This window comes from Lutjanus erythropterus, chromosome 7, assembly GCF_056507025.1.
Source record: "Lutjanus erythropterus isolate fLutEry1 chromosome 7, fLutEry1.hap2, whole genome shotgun sequence".
In the NCBI taxonomy this organism is placed as follows: Eukaryota; Metazoa; Chordata; class Actinopteri; order Lutjaniformes; family Lutjanidae; genus Lutjanus; species Lutjanus erythropterus.
This window is the reverse complement of record NC_139323.1, coordinates 20595821-20620762: the sequence shown is the minus strand read 5'-3', so window position 1 is coordinate 20620762 and position 24942 is coordinate 20595821. Positions and strand designations below refer to the sequence as shown.

The window sequence follows — 24942 nt, the reverse complement described above, 5'->3', positions numbered from 1 at the left end:
AGCAGGTCAAAGGTCAAAACTGAGGCAAGGTCATTGACAAAAGTGCCTGGGAGAATAACGTAAAACTTTTCTTTTTCTTGTCATCGCTATTTTAACAGTGATATTTCTGTGGGGTTTTTTCTGTCCAGAAACATACAGCAGACGGGATTTCTCCTCCACTTCTGAGTCTGATGAAGTTTCCTCTGTCATTTTGAGTACTGAGCAAACGGAGACTCCTCACTCATTTTGCCCTGGAGAGATGAGACGAGACAGAAAACAGGTTAAAATGAACAAAACATATTTGTAATAAAGTGCAACCAGTGTGTTGATAAAATATCTGTAAGGATGTCTGGTGTTACAAACCTGTTTTAACTGCGATAAACTCAAGTGTGATTCATCAGTCATACTCAGTGAGTGTGCATAGCTGTGTGCTGCTTTACATTAAGGGTGAAGGTCAACATCATTTCCTGTTTCCTGACTTACTTTCTTCTTTGTAACTTCTCTGCAGTGTTGTTGCACATATTCAAAGGTAAGTTTGAAAGGAAGGAAGAAGAAGTTAAAGTAATGAGGAGATATTTTGACAGAAGTTACTCATTTACTGTTATTCTCAATATGCTTTCAGAATATCACAATTATCAAAATCTTCATTCTAACCCTAGAAAACACTTAAGATTGACAGAAACAAGATTACCAAGGAGTTGCAAGACAGAAACAGGAAATGACCTTGCAAGTGTCACAAAGTTTCCAGACCTGCCATCCTTGAGTTGAAACCCATAACAAAAGCATGATGGGTAAAAAAAAAAATCTATTCTATAAATTAACAGGCACGGGTAAAAATGAATTAAATGTGTTTGGACAGCAGATGAGAACAAAAATGTTTGAAATGCAAATGATTGCGCCGTATTTTTAATCTCTAAATCAGTCAGTATTATGAAGCCTAATTAGCAGAGATGATTTTTTTTAATTGTGAGAACCTACACCGCAACTTCTAACCCCTGAAATTTACGTCCAGCAATTCAATGAGGCATCACAAAACATCAGAATAACTAGTGCTGAATACCTTTCCATCTACACACCTGTTATCTGCCCGTCAACACTTACATCAGCCTTTTTTCCTCTGTCAGAGTCAGACTGTTTACGTTTGTAATGTCTTTGTGTCCATGTATTTACTTTTGAGCCACCTATACCTGCTCATCTACATGCTTATCTGATTATCTGTGCTGGAAACTCGAAACCTGCACCTGGGAACCTGTACCTGTCTGTCTGCCTGCACTGTAAGCCTGCTTAGCTTTGCATTCTCAATAAACCCCTGAACGATCTCTGTGGTGCACTGTCTGCATTTGGGTCCTTCCCCTGCTGTCTCACACTCACCACCTCGACGGTAAGATTGTCAAGACAAAAACGGAAGTGACTGACCTAATCGACGCAGCCGTGGGTGTTAAATAGTATTTCTGACAAAAGTTTTCCAAGAACTCTGAATTGACTTGTGTTCTGTCTAATCATGAAATCATGAAAATCTACAGATGATGTTTCTATTAAGATCAAATGACGAAGATCATAGAAGGAAATTTAATTTCAAAGGGTCATATGCATGTTGTGTATTCTAATATATTGAGTGAAACTGTGTAATTCCCTGGACGATGATTTAAAATGTTGCTCAGATATTATTCGACTTAGAAAACTTTATAGATGGAAAATAACGGGATATTATGAGCTTACCGAGTAATATTTATGTTAAGATGACTGTCTGACTGTATTTAATAGTGTATTGTTGAATATTTAGTGATCTGTGAAAAGAAAAAAGGCCATCTGTATTTATTTGATGTTGTTATTAAGAAACAGGCAGGTAAAGAAAGTTAAGTAAGATGTTTTGAAAAACTGTTTTTGGAGAGTACACACTGAAATGAGCAAACTTAACTACAACTCTGATTACAAAATAGCTAGGACACTGAGCAAAACATATATAAAAGCTTTTCGACCAATATTCAATTGAATACAGCGCAAAGACAAGATATTTGATGTTCAACCTGATTAATGTTATTGTTCTTGTAAATATACACCTATTCTGAATTTGATGCCTGCAACATGTTTAAAAAAAAAGTGAGGACAGGGGCAACAAAAGACTCAGAAAGTTTAGAAAGCTCAAAAAACACCAGTTTGGAATATCTGACAGATAAAACGGCTCATTGGTAACAGGTGATGGTATCATGACTGAGTATGAAAGGGGAATCCCTGCAAGGCTCAGTCATTCACAAGCATGGATGGGGTGAGGTTCATCATTTCTGTGGAAAAACTACATGGGCAAATAGTCCAACAGTTAAAGAACAACTTTTTAACATCTACAATCCATCATATCATTAAAAGATTCAGAGAATCCAGAGAAATGACTGCATGTGAGGAGCAAGGCTGAAAAAAACCAACATTGAATATCTTTGACATTTGATGCCTCCGGAGGCATTGCATTAAAAACCATCGAAATCGTGGCCGTGGTGACCTCCAGGTTGAAGAGGAAAAGGATCATCCAGATTGCTACCAGCACTAACTTCAAAATCTGGCTTATGCTGAAAGGTACATACAGGTTTTGGAGCAACATATGCTGCCATCCAGATGACATCATTTTCTGGGACAACTCTGCTTATTTCAGCAAGACGATGCCAAGAAAAATATTCTGCATGTGTTACAACAGTGTAGCTTCCTTCTAAAAGAAAGATTCACTAGGCTGACCTGTCTGCAGTCCAGACCTGAGTCCCAGTGAAAATGTGTGATGCATTAGGAAGCACAATATACAACAACAGAGACCCCGAACTGTTGAGCAACTAAAGTCGTATATTGAGCAAGAATTCTACTTTGAAAACTTCAAAACTAGTGTCTTCAGTTCCCATATTCTTACTGAGTGTTGTTAAACACAAATTCATAATTAAGTGAATATTTACAAAGGAGAATAAAATGAATCAGTCATATTGTCATTTTACTGGATTCAATTAAAATAGGTAGAAAAGGATTTTCGAATCATTGCATTCTGGGTTGTAAACTAAACTAAACCGACTGTTGTCCCTATGTTTTACATTTTGGTAAATGTTGTGTTTTCAGTTTTGATAATATGTTTTTAATGGAATATTGTTGTGTTTTCACACCACAACTGCAGTGTGATAATCAGTTAAAATTTTAAAGTGCAAAACAGTGTGAAGATGTGTTTTATTTTGTTTTGAAACTCAACAGGCAGGAAATCTGACAGTTTGCACAAAATACCACAAACAGTTACCTTTTAAAAAAAAACACTATATGCTGTAGTCTTGTCACTTATTAAACCTGGAAGTTGTCTGCTCATCATTTCATGCTGAGTTTGCTGAGTTTGTTTGTGTTTGGACCCATACGTTCTTGGCCATGCTGCTGTGTATGTTCATAAGCTGTACACTCTGTCCAGTCGACACAATATCCTGGAAGCGCTTAATAGTGGCCACAGTCATATGGCAATAAAGATTTATAGATAGCTGACAACTATCATTATATTCTATAGTGTTTTGCTTTTGTCTCTGGAGAGAAATCTCTGTTGTCATGGTGGAGACCCGATTCTTGGTTACATTTTCACCTGAAATGACATCTGAAGAGTCCAGGATGCTGAGAGTACTTGGCAACGCATCGATGGAGTGTCAGTATAAGCTTTAATTTCTGATCACAGCGCTTTGTCATTACATGCTCACCACCCACTGTCCTGTTTCTAAGACTTTTTCACACGCTGACAATACAGTCAGGTTTCCTGTTTGTGTAAAAGAGAGAACAGCAAACCTCTGTGCTGACTGCTGAGAGGAAAATGAGAAAAATGACACACGGCAGTTGAAAAGCCTTGTCCTGTACAATACCAGGGTTTAAAGTTCAATTCCCCGCAGAGCAAGACACTGTGCGGCTGCCAGTCACACCTTGCTCATGCTGAAATCACACAGTCACCAGTAAATGCTGCCCCCTGCTGGTGGAAATACCAGACAACTTGCTCATAAACAAAGCAGAACCACACTACTATATCTTCTTGTTGTTTACCGTGTATGTCAGCTTGGTTCTTAGTCTCCACTGTCACTTGTAGTTGATATGCACGTCTCATCTAAATGTGTGTATTAAATGTTCAATAGTTACAGAAGTTTGTCATATCGTGCCAAAACGTCATTTCTAGAATCAAGAATCTGGCTATCAAATTAAAGAAAATTCATGCAATATAAAACAATATCAGCATGCTAACATGCTCACAATAACAATGCTAACTTGCTGATATTTAGCAGGTATAATGCTACCATGATCATCATTTTAGACTAAGTAGCATGTTAGCTTGTTCCGAGACTAACAGGGACTACAGTACCAAGGTGGTTCACAGAGTCTTCTGTTAGAAAGATAGCTTTACTTGTTGCTAAAGTAACTTAGGTAACTGCTAACTGCTGTTAGCTCAGTTAGCCGTGACTCAGCCTCAGGGTCCAATAAGTAATCTGCTAGCTGTTTCCTGGGAACTTTAATACTAACTACCACTAAACACAAAGTACAGCTGAGGCTGGTGGAAATTTAATTTGTTCTGCAGGTATGTGATCATAAATCTATTGGACAAATTATCATATTGAACTGATGAAGGTACCCGATGAAATATAGTAACTATGAATGTCGATGGCAATCCATCCAATAGTTGTTGAGCTTTTCAGCCTGAACTAACCAAGCTAACATGTCTGACAACAAATATATAATATTTTTTGTTTGTTTCATCCAAATGTTTTATGTAACCGCTTATGTGAAGATTCAATGCCATTTAAGTAGTTAAAAAGCAGAAAAATTGTCAAATGTCTTTATAATCTGTTTTAAAACAGTTCAAGCCTCAATACGTACAGTAGGACTCGCCCATCTGTTGACTTTTTACTCCAGACAAAGAGGGCAGCAGAGCTAACTGCTGCTAACTGTAGCTGCTGCTAGTTAGCACAGTCAGCAGGGCAACTAGTGGTCTGGAACACCAGGGAAGTAACTTGTTGGTTAGCTGGTTAGCATGCTAACTTCAGTGGACAATACACAGACGTCCCTGATATTGTCAAAATCATTATTTCTTGACATTCTGTTGATCATTTAATGTTTTAAACTAAAATTTGTACTTATTGCACCTTTAAAACATCAGTTTACTGTCTTTTAACTCACCATTGGCACATCGTCAAGCCTTTCGAAGTTGGACCTTGGTGATCGGATGCATTTCACGGTGACAACCACCAGCACGAGGGCTAAGACGATACAGAAGATGCAGAGGATGGCAACAAGGCCAGGATTTGCTGCCAAGTCACCTTTTCCCCAGTCGTGAGAAAGACCTGAGGGTGACAGAAACAAAAATGTTCCCTTCCAAACTACGCAACAAACTTGATAAACTGTATTTCTGTCAATAAAGAGGGTGTAGAAAAAGAAATTAAATGAATCTATTGTGACACCAGCAGTTGGTTTCTGTGGAAAATTATGTTGCTAAAATTCCATCACAGCAATTTTTTATATTTCCCTCTAATACCTTTGATTGAGAATTATCTTTAGGCACTCTTTTGTTATTGGCTGTGTAGTGAATGATTTTGTAGAATTTAATCTTAGTTTCCCACAATCAGTTTACTGCAAACTAAACTAACCTCTAGCTGGCTGAGGCTAATGCCTTGCTAATAATGTTTCCCCAAGTGGCAGCCTGGAAAATGAAGCCAACATAGACGTGTCAATAACTGCAGTTCCTCAATCCTCATTTGCCACCGTACTAAATGCCCAGCTTTACAGCAGAAATTAACATGTTTACAACGTGGTCTCTAAAACTAATTTCCCCATTCATGACAACTGTACAGTGGGTTAGTTTTTATAGAACTCACCTGTTGAAATTATATTAAGGCTTAAAGTTATGCATAATTAAAGTTATGCACCCGCTTTGAGTGACTAGTTGGTGCTGTCACAGGTGGCCAGCCACTCTTGTTATGCTCCACCAGTTTTTCCATATTTGGATTAACTGGGAGTTACCTGAGTCAGGCTACTACTGCTGGGCTTACTTTTGTGTATTTTACTCTCTTGTGGACTGTGTATGTCTACTAGATTAATTACCATGCTGTACTTTCTATAGGGACTTAATATTTAGCGTTACTGGTCATACTTTGTTTCTTTTTTGCATGAGCAATAGTAGCTAACTAATTTGACAGTCTATTCTTGGGTCTAACTTGTGGTATGTCATCGTTTACTTGTTTCCGGTAAAAAACCTCAAAGCTCATCTGCTGTCTTCAACTTTTACTGGAACTGTTTAGCTCGCTGCATAGCTATGCATCTATACACAGAGTGAGGACAGAAATCATTTTCTCTTATGTCTGTTGGCCAGTTTTAAAGATCTTCTGCCCCCCAGTGACCAAAAATGGACCCATGCAGCTTTGACTTGAATAAAGGTCATCAGCATTCTGTTTTTTTTTTTTTTACTGCTAAATGAAACTCTGCAGAGCTGTTGAAGTGACCTATTTGACTACAACAAACCTCAAAGAGACCATTTTAACTTGAAAATGTTGCAAGATTTTAGTGACTCAGAATGAAGACAGCCTTCGCCCTCAGCTCCGGCAGTAGTCTGACCTGGGCTGGTTGTGTTTACGGTGGTGGCCGTGGTGACGTTTGTTGATTTCGATGTTGGTGGGAGTGTCGATCCATGGGAAACTGTCTCGTTGGACGTGTGATTGGTGGATGCAGTCTGAGGAGGACGGCTGGCAGTTGTATTCTCTGTCCCGTTGGGTGTTTGAGGTGAAGTCAAGGGCGGAGGCGACGATGACACGTTCTCTGAAGTCACAACAGTGGTAATGTGGTGTGTTGTTGTTGGAGGCTGGTGTGTGTTTTGGGGGGTTGCCACAGTGGATAAACTGACATCATTTGTCTTTGTTGTAGTCAAACTGGTGGTGGGATGTGCAGCTGTTGTGGTTGTAACCATCCCTTCCTTAGTTGTAGTGATGGCGCCTGCAAAGAAACAAACATAATGAGAAACTGATGATTCACAGCAGCATTCACGCCTGATCAAGATAAAGCCAGTGGCGAGTGTTTGTTGGCTTTTTAAAGGAAGATAACAGCTGATATTTTAACCTAAAGGCAGAGATGTAGCTGGGAATTATGTGTCCTTTGCACAGGAGACTATGGGCCCATTTGATGACAGCATGCTCAAACACAGTACTGCAATTTTCCCACTCATTTATTGAGCTGAGCTGAGCAAACTAACAAGCTGAAAATATGTACAGGTTTCAGGCAATTTGAAAAACTGGCATTTGAGGTCCCCTCATCAGCCACAAATCTTAATTTAGAGCAAACAAACTTTAAGTTAGTTTGATTTAAAGTGATCTAATGAAGTAGGTTTTACCTGTTGTATCGTCTTTCCTAATAGGTGCCATCAGTGCAATACGCACTTTCAACATTAGCTTCCTCATGATCCCACCTCCAGCTCATGCAAGTAAGTGGATGTTAAAACGGAGGCATAAACAAAAAAAAAAAAACAATAGTAACAGTCATGAGTAACTGGTTAGCTCACAAGGGAGGGTCCCTGTTTATATTTCTCGCACAATCAGTGATTGTAGTTTATGATTACTGAAGCCGAGACTTTAGGTCACTCATTTAAAGTGAAGTTAAGTATTAAAATAGGTCTAATGTGAGTGAGGGAGCAACACTGCACAACTGTGAGCTCCAACTTTATTCAAAACCTTACTTAAAGACAAATTATTGAGGATTATACCAAAAAAAAGCATCATCCTCTTAAATAATCCCACTCAATCATTACTGGGATCAGGACTGTGTGACTGTGTCTGCATTCACAGAGACGGTGCTCATCCTGTAGCTTCTCCTTTTCTCATTATTTTGTTGTGTTCAGGACGTTTGACCAACCCGAACCTTCTGTATTTGACATCCTGTGAGTGAAACTCAACAATCAACTACCTCAATGGTGCGTTTACAAACAGCAATTGGAAAATCCCACATATTCTACTTTAAGTGAAGGTATGTAAGTATTATCAGCAAAAATAAATGCATTCTGCAGTAAAATGGTGCTTGTCAGTGTTTATTTATCATATATGATGTTTTTACATTAATATTACAGTTACGTTAATGGTTATGCTGCATTTTCCTGCTGTAGATGTTTAAGTTTGAGCTAATCTTAACCACTTTATATACTGTATGGTAGTTTAATCTACAGCCATGCATCATGTCTACAAAACCAGAAAAACAGGCCTGTTTTCAGCTTTATGGCGAAGCATTTTCCAGCCGACCCAGGAGGGTTTTTAAATAGTTTATTCAGATGTTGTAGAATTCAAAATCGCCAGATCTGGTGGACAGGAAGGGTATGAAAAACTGTTGTCTGTAAAATAATAGCAACTAAAGCTGTCAGACAAATGTAGTAAAAAAAAAAAGTACGAAGTACAATATTTGCCTCTAAGATGTTGTGGAGTAGACGTATAAAGTAAATAAAAATAAAGACGCTTTGGCAGTGTTGTCTTTCCTACATTCATGAATATAAAACATACCGAACTGAATTAAAGTTTCATAAAAATGGAAAACTGAGGTAGGCACTTACAGTATAGTACTTCAGTAAATGTATTTACATTCCACCACTGGAACAGTTTCATATTTATATTGCTGTAACTATCACAGAAGCAACAGGTGTTTAAGCATCAAGCAGAGTAGTAGAATATGACAGTCAAGATGATATTTTATTATGTTTATGAAAAATGGGAATGATTCAGCATTTATGTTGCATTTAAATGTTTGTTTTCCTCAGGATCTGTCTGCTTGGAGAGAAAAGTGTAAAAGTGTCTGTAGTCGGAGGTGAAGCTTACAGCACCAAACTAAACAACAATATTGTCAGTGTGTAAGCAGGAGTCTGTGGCCCCGCCAAGGTAAATAATCACCAGCTACCAGCTGCTGCCCAGAGCGTCATTTAGCAACACTTAGCTGTGCTATGAAGGTATTTACAAAATCATCAATGACTCCTTTTACTAACTGAGTATTTCTACACTGTGGTGTTGATAGTTTTTACCGGAGTACTTCTGGTTAAGTCCAAGGCTCATTCACATCGTGATCCTCAACGATCCTCACTGTCTCTCTCTCATCTCCCACACCAACACACCAACATTATTACGTCTATTTCAATGTCCACTCATCCAAAACACACTTCCAACATTTATTAACTCATTAAACGAGTTTTAAGGAAGCCGCATGCTTTAAATGGTGGAAAATTACATTTGTGCTTCATCTTGTTTGTCTCACGCTATAAAATAGTTGTGTACTGTGGTTTGGTTTTATCTAAAGCAAGTTGTAAAAGCAGGGCAGTGTGGAAGCAAAGTATAAACTAAAATGTACTTTGGAGGACCTTTTTGTCTTGATCAGTGGTTCTCCAGCTGTGGGGAAAACCTCCTGAGAGGCACAGAACCACAGAGGGGGGGGGGGGGGTGTGGATGACAAGTGGAAAAGTATGGAGTGAAACAAAGCTGACTGAAGATGATTTTTGTAGGAAAAATAAACAAATAAGATCCAGTCATGCTGACCTTTAATGCTACTAAAATTAACTTGGATTCTTTTTTACTGGTTGCTTCCTTCACTTTATTAATGATTGGTAAAAAAAAATGTGAGGTGGGAAAATTGGATTTTTTTTTATTTTTTTTTTGGCCTCTGAAGGAGGTCATGCAAGAAAAAAATTTGAGAACAAGTAGTCTAGATATTTCAGTGGCCCTCCTTCAGGTTGGGGCCCCGTTTAACACAGCAACCAGTGATATTTAAAGGGATAGTTTGGTTTTTTTGAAAGGGGGTTGTATGAGGTTCTTATAGATAGTCAGGATATTACCTAAAGTCAGTTTGAAGAAACAGCAAGAGAACTGGTGTAAGAAGATTAGCAATGTACCGCTGTGGACAGCAAAATGCATTTTAGCCACCTAAAAGAATATGAGACCAAACAGGAAGTCCTGCTGTGCTCAAAGCACCAAAAATACATTTGAAAAACTCAACAGCAATGTTTCTTTCTGGAAATTATGACTCTCTTCCTCAAAGTTTTCCACACACCTTGTTGTGAGCAGTTTGTTTCAGTTTTCTGTCTGCAGTAGAACCTACCGGAACTACTTTCTTCTTACTAGAAAAAAAGTAGTTCCTACATGAAATTTCTCCCAGCAGGGTCTGTGGATTATCTTGAGTAAAGGGATTATGACTTCTAGAAAGAAGCGCTGGTTTTGAACTTTTCAAATGTATTTTTTGGTGCTTTGAGTAAGAACAGGCTGAGTGCCACTTAGTCCCATTATTTTGTCGAGAAAGCAGACATCTGCAGACCGCATCTCCAAAACTCTGCAACTCACATCAGAACAGTCTAGATGGATAAATAGGACTTCAGGCCAGAGGCAAAAATGTAAATTATTTTGGGGTGTTATTTTAAATGTATGCAATATTTAGAATATTCCCATGTTGCTGCCAGAATCTGAATCCGAATTAACCTTTGAAAACACCAAAGTCAGGCAATTACAAACAAGCTAACTAATCAAAGTATCAGTACCACCTCCTGGTTATGTGAGATGAAATTACTTTTTTTTTTCCCAAAAGAAATCTGGTGGCTTTGGAAAGAGCGATATCTGGCTTATGAAAGAGCAGTTTCCCACTAGAAATGTCTGTCTGGCATGAAGGTAAAGCAGAAAAAATATTTTAAATATTGCGCACACATCATATAGATTTGTTTTAAGTGGCTAAAATATGTTTTGCTGCTGACCCTGTCAACAGCAGTACATCATTTAACTTCCTACACTGTGACTCTGTTGACTGTCATCTGCTGTAGGAAATACGGTGACCATAAATACCTCATGCAACTCCACATCGACAAAACAAACAAACTAGCCCTTCAAAGCTGAGTCTTGACTTTTGAAACAGCAAAACTGTTCCACCCAGATCTGGGGCTTTAAATCATATCACAAACACTGGCTATACATATATTATTATACTATGATTTGAACAAACGCTTGTAAAAACAGCTTGTAAAGGAAGCTTGAGGTGAGATTGTTCAGTCAACTAAAGAAGCCGTTTCCTGTCCTTAAAGCACAGATCAGAGGCTGTTGACTCTGCAGAGTGTTTGATGAATTAAAAGTCTGTCAGGTAATGATTTGTGTTTACTGGTGATACAGACAAACAGCTGGCAGTCAGCTGGTACTGTGTACATGTATGTGCGTGTGTGTGTGTGTGTGTGTGTGTGTGCATAAAAGTGTTTGCAGAAATAGCAGACACTACAGTAGGTTCAGCTCAGGATCACTCTCACTGATCAAATATTTGCTTCAGTTTCCACCCAGACATGACCTTCCCAGTTACTTTACCTGCCTCTTATGATTTAATAAAGCAGTTCATATGTTAAAAATCACAAAACATACACAATGCTGAAAACACAAACACACAGTGACATGTTACTTGAATATAAAGATCTGTGTATTTTATACATTCCTGTCCTCAGATATTGATACCTCTTGCTGTTATAGGTTTTATATAAACAATACAAAGTTGAAAGTTGATCGTATTAAGAGAAACCCTACACCACACTGTCAGACAAAGCTGCTGAACCTCACTCTCATTGCAGGGAGCTTCCCATTTGCATAACTTTGCATCTCTATAAAACTTCAACAGAACATTCAGACAAAGTTTGACAAAAGTTCAACAGGTAAAAATATGGACTGTTGTCTTACCTGTAACAACTGTCACTGAGAACAGGGACACGAGCACAGTGAGGCGCATTGTTGCAGGCATGTTGAGAGAGGAGGAAGCTGGCGGTCATATCGACAACATTCAAACACGTTCGCACACACGCACAGACGACATCCTTGACAGCAGGATGTGTTGAGATCCTGAGGAGGAGGAGGAGGAGGAGGAGGAGTGTTCTGAACTGTGGGCTGGTGCACACAAATCTTCAGGTGGGTTAGTCAGTGTTTGAACACTGCTCTGAATTTGCTTGTATTTCCATTAATCAGCAGACAGCAGCAGCTCGCAGGTTTAATTCTAAACTGGCTTCAACGCACTGCTGTGACTTTTATATCAGTTTTCTTGTTTTCTGCTGCTGAGGACTCAAAACAAGTTATTTTAAAAAAGGTGTGGGATTCAATATACAGGACTTTGGATGCACTGGTTTCCCAATACAGAGGCAAATTCTACCCTGAAAAAAAAATCCTTAAAACTTAAAATGCCCTGCAAGAAGTAATAAAGTGTGTCTGTGTTTTTGGGGTTGTTTTCCAAAATAAGTTCAACACCTTTCCTTCATTTAGAATTCAAAAATTAACAAATATGCTCCTGTTATGTCTTGTAACACATGAAAAACACAACATGGACATATTAACTAAGGGGGACTCACAAACTTGCTGGATCGTGGGAATTGATACATCAAAGGTCCTGACTGATTCAGATGCCTTTTTTTCACCCCATCAACTCAAGAACTCTGCCTCTGATTGGCTAGTTCTCATTGCCTCCGCTGCGTAGGTTGGTTATAGAGGCTGTTTTGTGTTTATATGAATACGGGTGTGCTTTGTTTTGGCTTGCTCTGTGGTGTGACTTGGCCACAAGAAGTTTGAAAACCTCGTCTCTAACCTAGAATGAAACATGAAAACTCATGAAAACTTTCACTTTGGCAGGTTTAAACACTAACTAGCATTTATATTACGTCTTTAATCTCCTGTTTGTTTGTTATGTGACTTATTTATGTTTTCTTATGTCTTATGTACAGCATTATTAAATGGTACAGCAGTTAAATTTAACTTCTGACTATTTCTGCTCCTTGAAGATAAACCTTTGCACTACCTCTGTGTCTGCTTGTACTGTAAGACTGTTTGCCTGCATGCAATATGACAAGAAGGCTGAACTGAATTGCCATGTTTTTGAAAGGTTCAGTAAAGCCATGTGACGATGACAAAAATTCGTAGTTACAATATATGTCCTTAGTTTCAGATTTCACCTGTTTGACGAAAAAGAAAATCAGAGCAACAGCTGTTTAGTTATAATAATTGAACAAAAAAACAACAACAAAAGAGCATACCAGAGTATAAGAAATGAACATTTATGATTTCTCTTTTCTCATGAATTCCTTATTATCTAATTTATAACAGCTTCTATGTTCAAAGATTCCAGCGATAAAGATTCTGTACCTAATAAAGGGAAGACTGCTGTATGATTTTCATCAAACAAAATGTATAATTAGACAACAGGTGCTACAGGAAAGTCATCACATACTTTGAAAAGTTGAAAGAAAAGAATTTATTTTAATTATATTATTCGGCAAATTCCATGTTATGTCAATGTCCTCTTGTCACCGTTTTTTTTTTTTAAATTACGATACCAAAATTCAACAATAAAAATCATCTTTTTTAAAGACTCCATGATGTTTAATAAAATCTAACATATACAGCTCTACAGATTTCACAGCTTTCATGTTGACACCATTAATGCTGTTTTTTCTATCATCACATAAACTAATTTATCACCAAACCTGCATAAACAAAGAATTCAATCATAAATTAGCTGCTGCAACTACGGCACAGTTCAATCCATCAGTGGTCAAGTTTACAGGTACAGTCAAGGATTCTGATATGATAAAAATATAGACGATAAAATACATTAAACAATAATCACAATCATGCCATTTTGTTTATAGGTACCTCAAAAGAACAAACTGAAGACAAGAGATTATTTGGCAATAAAACAGAGTGTAGCACTGGTCTACAATTTAAGGCAAAGTTTATGCAGGTTAATAAAATACACTTCTAACATCAGCAGCTCTTTAGTGAAGCTGTTTCACACCAATATGATTGTTTCATGTAAAACCATTGACATAAAACAACCCAGTAATAAAAAAGAATACTACTCTGACTGTCAGTTTAAATCTTCGGGTGCAGCAACACAACAAAGATGATACTTCTTTAGAAGTTTTGGAAACAAATTGCCTGTTTAGTGTCTCGCTGAACGAGAAGAAAACCACCACCATCAGAGGCATCATCATGACAGGCAGTGAAACAGCTCTTCATCCCTGAATGATCCCACAGGAGTGCACATCATTCTAATATAAATAGACAAACAAACAGGAGAGAGACGCCTTAAAAACCCCACAGACGTGAAGGGAAAAGTGTTCCAGCACTTCAACTTCAACTTCCACAACTCCTCCGAGCCCGGACACAGACATATGGTCACTTTAAACTTGAGAGAGGAGCAGTCTGTTCGAGGAAAAGGAGCATCCGAATAACACAACCTGTTGCAGCATTTGACAAAAAATGGCAGGAGACCAGTTTGAACATCTAAAAACAGCAAAATGTTCTTTTGGTTCTGCTGGACGACTTCACAGCTGAGCATTATCTCCATTTCTAAGCTTTCTCCTCCAGAGGTTTGGATGGTGGGAGAGCTTCCTGCTGTACATCGACAGCACCGCTGTCTGATGCCACCGCAGAGGGGTGGTTGTTATCCTGTCAGCACAACAGAAACCAATACACACGTCAATACAATCAAAATCACTTAACTTTTTTAACTATTGAACAAGTAGAAAACTGTGACAGACACAGTGAACAACAGGAGCAGAGCAGCAAACTGTGTGTGAGAGAAGAATCGAGTATTTAGTACTTATAACAGCTTTTATAATTGGACGTGCTGTACATTACAGAATATTGTATACACATATATAAACCCAGCTAAAAGTATTCTAAAATATACTCATGTTTGTCTGTTTACATAAATTTTATACTGTGTTTAAGGATCCAAATCACATGCATAAACTTTAAAGCATATTAAACCTAAAAATAGGGCCACAACATACAATATGAGGGCTGCAACGAACGATTATTTTCTCAACTAAGTGATTAATCCTCAAATGTCTTTATTTCTCGTAACAAAATTACTCAAACTGATTACGTGATTATCAAAAGAGTTGATGATTGATTTAATAATCGATTAATTATTTAATAGTTGCAGCTCTATACGATATACATCTTGATATACACATTTTCTTTAAAAACATACCAGAAATTCTCAAATAGTGCAAACATATGATTATTTTATAGAATATAAGCAGCACGGTAGATTAAACTACCCAACAACAGGGCTGTGAGATATGAACAAAACAAATATCCCAATAATTTTGACCTAATACCTCGATATTGAGACAATATTATAAAGATGTCTCTTGTTACTGGAAACCAGGAAAAGAAAACACTTATGTCATGTCATGAAATAACAATACCCCAAACTCTATGCTATCTAACAATAGCAATATATTATCAGTATATTGCCCTCCTCTTCCTAAAAGCTGTTAAATGGTCGTTCAGTAAGTAAAATAATCTCCCTTAATGTCCCGTGTGTCTGACTTACTCTGTGTTTGAGGTAGGACAGGTAGGTGTCCCACCCTAAGGTGATAAAGTTGATGTACACCACACGGAATTTGGGCGAAAGGAAGTAGAAGTTGATCATCTGAGCAGCAGGCCAAACACACCAGTCAGCCTATGGCAACAACAACACAGATTAGTATAAACAAACTGGCACAGATTACTCAACGCAAACACTGTTAAAAACCATAGAAGAGGGAGGAAGTCTGATCCGTCTGCCGAGCAGTCTGGGAGATCAACACAGGGCAGCGGCCTGCTAACCACTCGCTCTATCAGTGACTTTCAGCTGGTGAACAACCAACATTTGTTTTTACAAATCTGTCTGAGAGGAGAAGCCGACAGGTAGTACTGTTTTATAATAAATATGTTAACCTGATGATTCCTGAAATTTTAGCATCTGGTTTTGCTTATTTCCTTAAAGGTAACTTCAGTATTTTTCAATCAGGATGCTAAAAGTGCTTGTTTTTGCCATTAACAGGCTCAGGTTGTTATTCGAAATGCCAGACAACATTATGGAAAGGTTACCTACAGACATAGACCTTTTTTAAAGTATTAGATTTGTTTTGTTAAACCAGGAACAGCTGCATTACTGCTCCCGCCAAAACCACCAGACTCCATTTACAGTAACAGTTATTTTATCATCATAAAAAACACTTCATTCAAACGTGACAGAAACAAAATAAAACTCACCAAAATTGTCTTGGCTAATTTCACACTGCTCCAGAATTCACCAACTCTGTCTGTTTTCGGCAACTTAAATACTTAATTAACAGAAAAATTCTGGCTGTACACGCAGTTTCTCCCTGCTACTTGTCCGACCTCCCTGCCCTCTGATATTTTAACATCTGAATTAATTAAGAGTTTATCTTGAACCAGAGTTGGTGATTGTTGGAATTGCGGAAAGATGAACCAAGAGGTTTTGGTGAGTTTTCTGTTGTTTTTGTCCAGTTTGAAGAGTGTTTTATGATAATAAGATGACTGTTTGTGTAAATGAATTAGCATTAGCGAGAGCAATAAAACAGCTTTGGTTAAACGCAAACAATCATTCTAAAACCTACTAAGAGATGAACAGTTAGTGCTTGATGGAGACGTATCTTGTGGGAGCAAATAACTGATGTGACCCTAAAATTTAAAGGATTACGGGTGGAATGTAGCAAATTTAGTCCTTTACGTCTGGAAAGCTGAACAGGGAAAAATGAAGTCTGTGCCGGTGCTTTTTCTTTCACATGAACACCAAAGAACCCGAGCACAGACAAGTTCAGCTTAAGTTGTGGTTATAAATGTCAAAAAGCTGCAAAGTTACCTTCTCACCTTCTAAAGAACAAAGAACATGTGATGTAATGAGTGAATGATATTGTGAGTACATGACGTGCACTTATCTGTTGGTCAGACCCCGACAGGTGTACTCGCCTTATAAAATTCCCAGAACTTGTCTTTAAACTCCTCCCAGCCTTCGGATAAAGTGTGTCCCTCCATGAGACCCATACCTGCAATAAACAAGAGTTGTCTGTCAGACGTGCGTCAGTGTTACACACATCAAAACCAGCTTCAGATAAGATCAGAGGCTGCAGGAGTGTTGAACTCTTATAAAACATGACTGACAGTCACAAAAAACGTCAAACGAAAGAAGACGACTTTTGAACTCTAACCACCTCTGATATTGACATATGACGACTTTCGTCTTACCTCACCCACGTCTTCAAGTACGACCTTCGACTCTTTACTCTCAAGTATGTCATACAGAAACTGCGTATGTGCTAACACCTTGACAAACATTAAGGCGTGTATGTGTGCACTAAGGGAGGAAGGAGGCAGACAGCTTAGTACCAGTAAAATCCTTCTCACCTAAAAAGTACCACATCCCGATTGTCGGTGAGGCAACCAGCTGGTCCACCAGAACCTTCTTTCCCACCGTGTTCATCGCTTTACCAACGTAAACTCTGTCCAACCAGCCGTACCAGTAGTGCAGCATTGGACCCATGGAGCAGCCCACCGCAAACATGCAACCTTTAGGGGAAAGAAATAAGGGAAAAAGAATTGAGGCAGCCATTCAAAATGCAACAAGCTGCACAAAAATACCATGTTTAATTTTTTAATAAAAGACGGAGATCTGAGTAGACTGTGTTTTATTAGTTTAGAATTTGCTATTTTGTTTTGAAAAATGGAGATTAAACCTGTAAACTGTAGATCTTACTTAAGTTTAACATCATTTAAATCAGGAGGCCCCAGAGCACCGAGAGGGTGTAGTTTCAGCAGGTCAGGGGGGAGACAAAAAGTCCCAGAATGCATCTAAAATACACAGTGCCTGGTAGAGCTGCACAATATATCGTTTGAGCATCGTCATCGCAATGTACGTGTGCGCAATAGTCACACTGCAGGTCCTGCGATGTAGGAGGCAAATGAACTAAACGTGTTCTCATCTAATTTCAAGGGTACCTGACACACACTGACACACAGCGATCCACCAATCACAATCGTTCTTAATCAGTTTGCCAAAGCGGACCACGTCCCTGCATATGGAGTGAGTCGCAGGATCAGTGCAGGTTAACTGTCCACAAGATGGCAGCAGTGCAGCATAACATAAAGTGCTGTTCAAGTCATCTGGTGAAAATTCCTGTATTTTTTCATATCGCAATATATATCACAGGGTTAAAAAAAAAAAAACGCAATGTCAGTTTTTTCCAATATCGTGCAGCCCTAGTGCCTGGAGCACATCGGACAACTTCACCTATAGGTGCTCACTCTTAAAATTAAACAAAACTGGCATCACAAAAAAGAAATTATTTATTTATATTTATTAATCACAGCATCCACAGTAATCACTCAAAAGCAGCTGTTTATATTTTGCACACAAGAACCACAGCTTTGGTGCTGTGAAGAAACACAGAAGTGAAGTTCGGTCACTTTTTTCTCCAAGTGAGGAAAGAGAGGCAGTTCATAGCTAAATAATCTTTTTTTTTAAGTCATCTTACAAGTTAGAACCCCTCAGCAGTTTTTGCAGTGAGAGGCTTCTGTGAGGCGACTCTCAGTCACAGCAGAGAGACAGTAAGACAGACAGTCGGACAGACAGGAGGAGCGAACTCTCTGGCTGCTGTGTAATTTTTTCAAGTTCAACACGATGACACGATGTATAGGTGTGCGCTGGTAACTAAACAAACAGCTCTCCACCTCTTACTTTAGTCAGTTATTTCACCATTTCACACCACAAAGCCCTTCGCTGTGGGGCTTACAGTAATCATCAGATACAATTAAATATTACTCAAACTTTATTTAAGGATTTTGATGGTGACAAAGATCAGATCCAATCGAACAGGCGCTGATTCCAGTCTGGGAGATGCCGGATCCTGTTCTGGCAGGATCGGGCACAAATTAAGTCGTTCCAGTAACCACACCCAACAGTGATGTCATGGAGTACTTAAATACACCCGTACATCACTGCGCCAAGGTGAGAAGAGAAACCACTGGAGGACGGCAAACGCAAGATTTTCAGGGGGTGTTAAAGCTGAGGCAGGCAATTTATTTTTGGTAAAAGTTCCAAAATAACCTCTAAGCATAATGTAATTCAAATGGTCTGAGAGAAAACTAGACTTCTGCTCCTCCTCTTGACTCTGTTCTCAGGTTTAACCCCAGGTGGGACACTTTGGCCAATTACAGCCTGGTAAGAAACTTGATCGCTGAGTCTAATTTCCAAAAGGAATTTGACAGCCTGGGAATGAGGATGGATTTGGCTGTGAAATCAGAAATGCAGCTGGTCATTACCATTAAACAAACTGAGAGGATGAATCACGACACTGACACACAGCAGATCCTGATTATTAAGCAGCTTCTTACCAAACTAGACCAAACACTGAATCATACTTTATCGTATTGTTCAATACAAGGCTACTGACTGAATTTATTCACAACAAGCCACCTGCCTTATTCAAATTCCGCTGAACCTGAATCCAGCAAATTTCCCAAAGGAAACGGATTTCCTGACAGTTATTGTGGGTTTACTAAATCATCTTTATACGAGTACTTCAGTTGTGCAAATTATCTGGAGGTTCTGTGACAGCAGCCAGAGTTTGATTTATTGCTCCAGAAAATGTTGATTCTAGGAGATTCATCACTTTTACATATGAATTCCCTGTTGCCAAAAAGCGGAGACAGTCGATCAATTAGTAGATTGGAAGAATATTAGTTCATTACTATTCTGATCATCAGTAACTGTTTGAGTCATTTTTTGAGCAAATGTATCAGACATTTGCTGGATGCAGCTTCTTAAATGAGAGGATTTCCTGCTTTTCTTTCTCACTTATGATAATAAATAAAAAGTCTTTGGGTTTTGGACTGTTGGATGGACAAAAGAACCAACTTGAAGACGTCACTGCAATGAGAATTTTCACAATTTTTGGAAGTTTAGAGACTAAACAATTAATCATGCAAATAATCAGCAGATTAATCAATAATAAAAATATTCGTAAGTTGCGACCCTAGTATTCAGTCACAAAAACCTGGACATTACATGACTGTTTTGTCCAAAGTGACTTGCAGTGGTGCCTCTCTACATTTCCTTTCATTGAGCCTGAGGTCAGTCAGTCAGAGGTGGAACAAGGCACCAGCACATCCAGGGTTCATGGTGATATTCCCACATTACGACAATAACTTCCCCCCTGCCTCAACGTTTCTCTCACCTGTTCTCTTCCAGTCTCGGACTTTGTCTGGTTCCTTGCTGATCTCCCGGCTCTGCTGCAGAATATCTCCCAGCGCCAGCATGCCTCCTCCGCTCAGCGTGTTGGTGAGCAGCAGGTACCGGCCCTGAAAAAAGGGTCGCCAGAAAAACTGTATCCGCACCAGAAACTCTTTACCCGCCCGAGGAAGCATGATGTACGGACTGCAGACAGAGTGATGTCATCTGCAGGAGAAAAACAACTCTCAGTCTCTTTCTGTGGAAAAGTTTTTTTTTCAAGAGCACAGCACACAGCCTTCAGGTTGATTGACCAAATGTGTAAAACACGCAGCCTAAACATAGTGTGTTACAAGTACGCTGAATCTTTTAACAATTATTATATTCAATGAGAACTAGAGACAAAAATGTCAGCACCTCCACAACCTTTCAAGATAAAACTACACAACAAAATAAAACAGCAAAACACAAAAATAAGAATAGAATATAAAACCTGGGTGAGTATTTGAAACTAGTATCACAGTTAAAAACTATGAAACCTTCATAAAATAATGTACAAATTAAAAAAAAAAAACTATAAAATAGGGATGCACAATAAATATCAGCTGTTGATATTGGCCTGTCACAGCTATATTGATATATATCTGTATCAGTGTATTAGCTGATAAACTTGACAGACTGTCAAAGCATTTAATTTAGTTTTTAGGCAAAATGCTACACAAATGACAAAATATATTTATTAAGTTTTTTAGGTACTTTAGTAGAATTTTTTTTTAACATTTCAAGAGTCATGACTGTTCTTTGTATCTGTTGTAATGATCAGTGTGTTAGATTTGGTTTAGTCAGAGCTGTGCATTATTAAAATCATCCATCTTTGCTCAATACATCTGAGCCTTTCTTACCCTCGGCTGTGTATAAACTGCAGGTTTTATGAACTTAAATGATCTGCATCAGCCATAAGAAGCAGGTAAACACCAGTTATCAGTAACCATAAAAAACAATCTTTACGATCTTTATCAATTTCCTTTTATTGCATGCTTCTAGAGGTTGTAAATCCCCAAAGCCTCTTTTTATTTTCTTAGGAACTTTATATCACCAACCTCTGGGTCCCAAAATTACTTGTTTTAGTACTACTATACTACAAAAAGGACAAAATGAATGTTTGGCCTCTGATGAACAGCTGATTATATAAATTACAGTCTGTTCTTTGCAGTTTATTAACCTATTTATACTTATAATATAATCTCTCTTGTGACATGCCGATTACAGTTTTTGTGGTTAATTTGCTGTTATTGTTTTCAGACAAACTGTGTTGAAACAGTTCAAAAGGTTCAAAGCTCATGCTGTCGCATTCATGAACCAGCTCCCTGACTGTTTTTTTTTTTTTTTTTTCTCAAACTGCTGTCGCTTTGGTACCACAGATTTTTGTTTTATTGACAGGGAAACAAGCAGGTTGTAACAACACAGCACATGTAAATGAAATACCAATAATGAATATATATATATATATTTATGTAAACCATTTTGAAAAAATATCTAATTAGGATTATTTTGACTGATATTACAATTGGAATGTGATTTACAATATTAGATGTTAATTTGTATGACAGGACATCTCTGCCTCATGACCTTCATTAATTTAAACATTTTTAATACACATTTTGCCTTTAACAATTATTGCACCTCCTGTGTTTTGAAAATTGTAGAAAGCCATACTGCGAATCTGCTAAAATTTTGATTAACTATGCAGCCCTAATCAATAATATATGTACAATAATACTGTAAATTATGGCTATATAAAATAGTAAATAATTAAATGTGAAAGACAAGGAAAGCACAGAGTTAATGCTAAAATGTTAGAGGTACCAGGGAAAAACATTTCATAATAATCCAGAAGCTTATTCTCTTTTTGTTGTCAATCATAGTACGTGACTTTGATAGAGACTTTACTTCCATACGAAAAGGTGCGTTCTGATGAAATGTGTGTGCAGAGCTTGTGTTTGCTCCCTGCCCGGTGACACTGCAGATGACCCCACAAGTGATGACATTTACGTCACGCGGACGTTAACTGACCCTCGCGCACCAGCTAGCTAGCAGTTATCAAGCTGCCCGGCTAACTAGATTTAAACCAGGATTAAGTTCACGGCTGTCACGGCTACGTAGCCGAAGACAACCGTGTTTTATCTGGTGCAACACAACTGCTGACATTGACCTCTGGAGCACAAAATTATACATTAAATTTTACAATGAGCTCTCTGCTTGGTAGAAACCGGTGAGAGTCGACTCGAAGTCTGTTTCTTCGTCGATATAAGTTTCCCGATGCGATGTATTAATTTTACTACAGCCTGTTATCTTTGACGATAAAGATACAACCTTACCTGAGCCTTTACACAACCAAGAAGGGGATATACTGTTGTTAATTACAGGATGGAAACACGTTCAGGACAGGGGGAAACGGACACAAGTCGACTTTGACAGACAGGACGTTTAATGTGTGAGCGCCACCTGCTGGTGTGGAGGAACAAGTGTCAGACCAGAAGTCAATGCAGAAATTCGAGACACATGTAAATAGTAAATGTTTCTCTTTCTGTGATGATCATCCACAAACAGTTCCACACTCATTTAGGCATTGTTCTCACACCAGTTTGTTTTTTTTTTATTGTCGGGGAACGCTGACAAATATTTTTTCTTGATGAATCTATTAACAATATTTATTCACAAAAGTAAATTCACAAATAAGAAAACATTTTTGTTGTTGTTGTTTTTTTTTTATGAAATAGAACATTATGTAAAGCATATTTCTTTTTCTGCTAAGATGGCTCTTAAAACTTTTGATTTATGTATGTCTTTTAATATTTTTATGTAATGTATTTGAATTTACCCCTGACCCTTCAGTTATGTTTATTTGGTATACTGTCCTATGTATACTGTTAATAAAGAATTTAAAAAAGAAGACGAGGAAAAAGCATACTTGTAAAATTCCCACAATAATGGATTAGACTTGAAGATAGTACATTAGTCTGAATAAAAATTGATTGACTAAATTTGTTGAAGTGAAAGTGAGTAATGGTTAATATTTTAGTATTTTCAATTAAACCCATTTAATTTTCAGACACCTAAACAATTTCAAAATGTCAAAGATTTATCTAACTTATCTAAAGAAGAAAAGTAAAAAGAAAAGTAAATTATCTCTGAAAAACCTTTTGAAATAAAATTATTTCTTTCTTTTTTCTTTCAAACAAACAAGCAATCAAATAGAGCTAATGATACTCATACTTTTATAATCAAAATACATACATTACTAAACATCAATATTACTCAAATTGTTCTTTAATATCTTAAATGAGGTTATAACTGATCATACTGTGTAGTTTTATTCTAACTCATTAATAGGCCTAGATGTTCTATTGTTTTACAAAATGAGCTTTATTGTGGTCAAAGTGATCTTTCTAAAACATGTACAGTATGCTACTAAACATGTATTTTATAGTGACTGTGATTTTTTTTAAACACTGTATTCTATTAATAAAATATTCCTATAATATTAATGTTTTCGCAATGATATTTTACAATAAGCATCATAAGTACAGTGTCTGTTATGAGGTGGAAATGGCAGCAGTGGATATTGCTGACCTCTTGATCAATAATTCAGTCTCTCCGGCAGCGCTCATCAATAATAAATGACAGGTTGAGTATTTGAGGCCGAATCTTTGAGAACAGTTGTTACGATGCGACCTTAGGATTGGTCAGGCGGGCTGTCAATCTTTTACGAGGCCACGAAAATCCCGCCCACTTGTCATTCATTTAACGTCGACGTTCCAGGCTGCGTAAAGATGGCGGAGTTGCAGAAAGATCGGAAGTGACTTTTTCTTTCAAAATAAAATCGTCGACTCGCTCGCGTTTAGGTAACGAACAAGCAAGTAATGTCGATAGAGTCAGCGTTAGTTGGGTCTAAAGAGAATAAGATTTAAAATAATAATAATAATAATAATAATAATAATAATAAAAACTGGCGCTGTGGATAGATAGATAGATAGATAGATAGATAGATAGATAGATAGATAGATAGATAGATAGATAGATCAGTGTAAAAATACAGAATTTTACTTTTTATTTCCAAAATTTATTTATTTATTTATTTATATTATTTTTATTTATTTATTTATAGCAATTTAGGATAGGCTGGGCCATAAGCTATCAATCAAATTTTATTTGTATAGCTAGCATGTTCCACATTTAGATACATTCAAAGTGTTTTACAGGTGACTGACAAGCCAATAGTTAGACATATAAATACAGATGTGGTAAAATAAAAAGAAAACAAAACAATTATATGTATCTAAATAATTACAAGGCCTATTCTGATTGTTAAATTGGTTTAAAGGTTCAGGATGTAATATTTACATGGTTTTTTTGTTAGAATATGGCAGGAAGGGAAAATTCATAAGTATGAGTATATTCACCCAGAAAAATAAATAAAGAAATAAATAAGAACTGTTGTGTTTTCATGACCTCAGAACAAACTGTTTGTATCTACAGAGGACGCTGGTCCAGTTCCATGGAGGCTGCCATGATGCATCGTTGTGTTTCTACAGTAGAAAAAAAAATTCACACACTGGTTCTACATTTGGCCTTTTGCTTTGTGCAAATTTCTGGGCCACTGTATGAGTGAGAGGAGGTGTCTGCAATCTGCAAGGTCCCTACTAAATCTTACTCACTAGTCCTTTAAATTGTTATTACTGGGAACTGCTTTGATGTCTTTTTAATTTTGTCTAAATCCTTCCTTCTTTTCTTGCATTTTTTGTGCTTAGTCAATACAATCAAAGAAGTCATGGCCCTTTCTTTTTCTTAACAGCATCAGAATTAGCTGTATTGGTCATGTAAGCTATGTTAACAAGGAATTTAAGCATAGTTCACATTAGCTTGCAGTTTGCCTGC

General features: G+C 37.6%; 2 protein-coding genes across 2 annotated transcripts; both read right to left on the bottom strand.

The window, feature by feature from the left end:
* Positions 1–11842, bottom strand: cist1 (colon, intestine and stomach enriched 1). The gene is made up of 4 exons (XM_084722226.1): positions 11673–11842; positions 6571–6945; positions 5140–5303; positions 1–230 (listed from the first exon to the last, which is right to left on the bottom strand). The coding sequence occupies exons 1-4, from the start codon at positions 11731–11733 to the stop codon at positions 186–188; spliced, it is 645 nt and encodes a 214-aa protein (XP_084578352.1). The 5' UTR covers positions 11734–11842; the 3' UTR covers positions 1–185.
* A 2122-nt stretch (positions 11843–13964) lies between these two features.
* mpv17l2 (MPV17 mitochondrial inner membrane protein like 2) lies at positions 13965–20260 on the bottom strand. The gene is made up of 5 exons (XM_084723143.1): positions 20012–20260; positions 17184–17345; positions 16749–16825; positions 15325–15453; positions 13965–14426 (listed from the first exon to the last, which is right to left on the bottom strand). Exons 1-5 carry the CDS (start codon positions 20199–20201, stop codon positions 14328–14330), a joined length of 657 nt encoding a protein of 218 aa, XP_084579269.1. The 5' UTR covers positions 20202–20260; the 3' UTR covers positions 13965–14327.
* Positions 20261–24942: the final 4682 nt, after the last annotated feature.